Source organism: Lolium rigidum, chromosome 6 (assembly GCF_022539505.1).
Source record: "Lolium rigidum isolate FL_2022 chromosome 6, APGP_CSIRO_Lrig_0.1, whole genome shotgun sequence".
NCBI classification, from domain to species: Eukaryota; Viridiplantae; Streptophyta; class Magnoliopsida; order Poales; family Poaceae; genus Lolium; species Lolium rigidum.
Window position 1 is genome coordinate 247,134,251 of NC_061513.1, and position 4,251 is coordinate 247,138,501.

The 4,251-nt window shown below is 55.2% G+C and overlaps 1 protein-coding gene across 1 annotated transcript; it reads left to right on the top strand.

Moving 5' to 3' along the window:
- The first annotated feature begins 540 nt into the window (after positions 1-540).
- Positions 541-1,626, top strand: LOC124660539 (ethylene-responsive transcription factor CRF1-like). The gene has a single exon (XM_047198364.1). It carries the CDS (start codon positions 541-543, stop codon positions 1,624-1,626), a length of 1,086 nt encoding a protein of 361 aa, XP_047054320.1.
- Positions 1,627-4,251: the final 2,625 nt, after the last annotated feature.

The window sequence follows — 4,251 nt, forward strand, 5'->3', positions numbered from 1 at the left end:
CAGCCGCATTTATTTTTACGATATAGAGAAAAAGATTTGATCTCGTGTTTCTTTCTTTCTAAAACTGAATTGAGGTGAAAAGTTGACATGGGAAGGGAGGCAGGAGGTAGGGGAAATAATAATAAAAAGGAATAGAGAGAGGGTGGCGAATAAAAAAAAGTTCCTTGTTTCCGGAAATGGGCTCCCGCAATCCTATAAAAGTGGACCGCCCAGCCGGACTCAAGCATCAAACAACAAGACGCACGTCCCCCGCACACACCCACACCATTCTTCTCTCTTCTTCCTTCCTCCTCGCCGTCCCCCACACACCCCAAAAATCTCAACAACAACAAACACCTCATCGCCTCCCCTCCCAGCCCCAAAGTCGCCACCTTTCCATCTCCACCACCGCGCTCCCGGAGTTCCTCGTGCTCTAACCGGCGGCGGCGGTGTCTTTGCGCCGTCCGCTGTGGGGTTTAGCAAGGAATCTTTGAGGGGTTTAGGCGGCGGTGTTTGTGGCGGAAAGCAAATGCGATTGGAGTTTTAGAGGGGGATCCTGCGATGTATGCCATGGAGGAGGAGAGTTTCGTGGCGGTGAAGCGGACGGAGCACGTGCAGGTCACCTCCCGCACCGTGCCCGCGCCGTCGTCCGCGGGCAAGGTGCGGTTCGCCGGGCCCCGGACGGTGCGCGTGTTCTGCGACGACGTGGACGCCACCGACTCGTCCAGCGACGAGGACGGCGCCGTCGAGCGCCGCCGCGTCAAGCGGTACGTGCAGGAGATCCGGCTGCAGCCGGCGCCGGTCAAGGAGGAGGCCGTGTTCCCGGCGAGCCGGGCGTCGGCCGCGTCGTCCTCGTTCGGGACCACGCCGGCCAAGCCCGCGGCCCCCGTGCGGAAGCGCAAGGCGGAGGCGGGCGGCGGCGAGCGGCGGTTCCGCGGCGTCAGGCGCCGGCCCTGGGGCAAGTACGCGGCGGAGATCCGCGACCCCTGGAAGCGCGTGAGGGTCTGGCTCGGCACCTTCGACACCGCCGAGGAGGCCGCCCGGTGCTACGACTCCGCCGCCATCAAGCTGCGCGGGCCCGACGCCACCGTCAACTTCCGCCGCGGCGAGGGCGCCGAGGAGGAGGTGGTGGCCGCGCAGCCGCCCGCGCTGTCCAAGAACGGCTTCTCCTCCGCCACCTCCTACGACTCGTGCGAGGAGGAGTCGTCGCACGTCGCCGCGGCTTCCCCGACCTCCGTCCTCCGCTCCTGCCCTCCCTCCGCCCTGGCAACCGCCACGGACGACAACAACACCTGCAACAACAAGAAGCCGCCGTCGTCTCCCTCTGCCCCGACACCGGAGACGGACGAGTCGAGCGGCAGCCTCTTCGGCTGCTCCTACTTCACCGGCGAGCTCCTGCCCCTCTACAGCGACTTCGACCTCCTCACCGACTTCGCGGCGGAGCCCATGGACTTCCTCTCCAACCTCCCCGAGGAGCCCTTCACCTTCTCCAGCGACAACAACACCAGCTCCTCCTCGCTATCCGACTCCCAGCAGCAGCAGCAGCAGCTACTGTACCCGCCGTCCCCGTCGGCGCTGCGGCAGGCGGACGAGTTCTTTGAAGACATCACCGACCTGTTCCAGATCGACCCTCTCCCCGGCATCTAGTCCGCGGAACAACAACTGTAAAACACCGGATTAGGCGCCTAGTCCGGTCAATTTTGTTTGCATTCGTTCTTTTTTCTCGCTTTCCAGTAGATAGCCAGCGTGTTCTATCGTTCGTTTCGGCAGCCTAGTGTACTGCCCCGGCGGGGAAGAAGAAGAATCCTCGCCGTCGGGGGTTTAGAGTGATGATGAGAGTTCTCGAGTCTTGAGGAAAGAAAAGGAATGTGAGGCCGAGTAAGTTATCAGTAATTAGCGATATCGAGTAATGAGTAAATCAGCAGCAGTTGTCTCCTCCAAAAAACATTTGCCTTGCCTCGCCTTGACGTCGTGGTTTGATTAGAGCCCGTGATGTCTGAAAGATTTGAGCGGTGTTTTTTCTTCATTCATTTCGAGGGAAGGAGACGACAGGCAGATCAATGAAACGACGCGCCACTAGCCACTGGCGGCCGGCGGGCGGCCGGCGATGTTTGGAGCGAGCGAGCGCCGGTTCCCGAAGCGAAACGGGCCGCGCCGCGATTTGCTGGCCTTCCTTTCTTCCTTCCGTTACGAGGCTCGGCGCGGCGTCGGTCGTCGCGCAATTAAATGCGGCAGAGGGACAGGCACAGCGCCCCAACATTAACTTCCTTTTTTTTCTTCTGACGGATGATTTACTGGTGTTTCCTAATACAATGCAGTAGCAGATTATAACTGGGATTTTCTGGTAGCGAGATTAGCGTGGCTTGGGCTATAAACCAGATCGTACATGCGGGCCCGTTGGGCTCGCGCGGTCAAGAGGCCATCCATCAGCGCCCTGACAAAAGGGAGCGGGCGATTGTATTTTATTTATTTATGAGGAAAAAAAGCTGGCTTTGCTTAGGGGTTGTTAAACTTGCGGCTCTTTTCTCGTGGGAAGCGCAGGCAGCGTCCGTCCTACTGCTCCGCTGCGTGCGCTGCTGCAGAGCTGCAGAGTGCAGACAGACGCAGGCGAGCGAGCGCATGGTGGGCGTGGGCGTGGCCTCCCCTGCGAAATCCTCTTTTCCCTCGGGCTTTTTTGACTATCCACCTTTCACTTTCAGTCGCCAGGACCCAGGGCGACAAAGTTCAAAATGCAAATGTAAATTTTGCTATTATACATACACTTTGTAATTTTTATGAAACAAAAACATGATCGAGCACACGGCCGCGATCGTGGCAGAATGTGCTTTCTTTGCAGCTTACAAAGAACCGGGCATGTTGTATGTAGTGTTGAGCAAGAAGGGAGGAAGGGCAGGAAGGATACATGAAAAGACGGCGTGTTTCCTCCCTTTGTGTCTACTATTCTTTTGGAGGTTGAAGACGAGCGAGGCCTCCTCTCCTTTAGCTGAGAGCATGGAGGGTGGTCCTTTTGGGGACGAAGGAGATGGGGAATTCTCTTTTCTTGTCTTTCCAACACTGGCCCCCTATCTTTTGATTTGGTTTGAAGAAGAAGGCCGAGCGAGGTACTAGCTAGGTACTACATCGGTCTGGTCCGGAACGCATCTCCCCCCATCTCTGGTTGGATCGCAAGGACGTGCAGTGCTAGTACAGTACTTGTGCTTTCTTCTACCCCTATACACTCGCAGCTTTATTTGCCTAGGATTTCTTTGGCTGCAAACCATCTTCGGCCGCAATCTCTCTGTCTAGTTATCTAGGACGGGGCAGTTTGGGGCGCGTTTGGTAGCCTGGGCTCGGTTATTGATGCAGTGGTGCATTTAAGCATATTTGCGCGTACAGAACGAGCTACGGGACGTAATTGACATGTTGTTTGGTAGGCCGGGCTGCATCGGCTGGACCGAAAAGGTCTTTCTGTTTGTTTGCCTGCAGCCAACCCGAAATCTCAATGGAGATGAAATTAGGCATGTTTGGTACGATCCAAGCATGCCGAAGGTTACCTCTTATCTACAATGGGTAGACTTACCATGCTCTCACCTTCCATCACACATAAATCACATTTCATAGTAGTTGCAAACTTACGAAGCATAGCAGTTCACGAAATCAGCCCTACCTACTACGAATGGTAGTTCATAACACGATACTCCCTAGCTACTTCGAATTACAGTTTATCATAACGGGGTCGTTCAACATACGGGGATCGAAAAGGGGTTCGAGAAACATGAGATCATAGGGGGTTCTTCTTCTTCTTCTTCACTTCTTCACTTCTTCTCGGATAGTGGTGTTGCCTCTGGCTTCACACATTGCGTCTGCCCTCTCTTGCCTCTTCACCTACCAGGCATCATTGTCGTCTGCGTCCACGCCATGGCCGGTCTCTACTTCATCAAAAGCGACAACCTCTTCGAAGAACTCATCATCGCCCCAACCTAGGATCCAGTTGTGAAGAATGCAACAAGCAAGAACTAGCTTTACTTGAGTGTCAAACGTGTGGAACGGTTTCTGCTCAAGGACCTTGAACCTGTTCTTCAATGCAGCAAACAAGGACTAGCTTTACTTGAGTGTCAAACGTGTGGAACGGTTTCTGGTCAAGGACCTTTGAACCTGTTCTTCAATGCAGCAAGCAAGGACTAGCTTTACTTGAGTGTCAAACGTGTGGAACGGTTCTGGTCAAGGACCTTGAACCTGCTCTTCAATGCAGCAAAAACCCTCTCAATGGTGACGCTAAGGCTTGAGTGTCTT

Coding starts and splice junctions, on each gene's coding strand:
- LOC124660539 (XM_047198364.1), top strand. CDS start 541: ATGTATGCCATGGAGGAGGAGAGTTTCGTGGCGGTGAAGCGGACGGAG.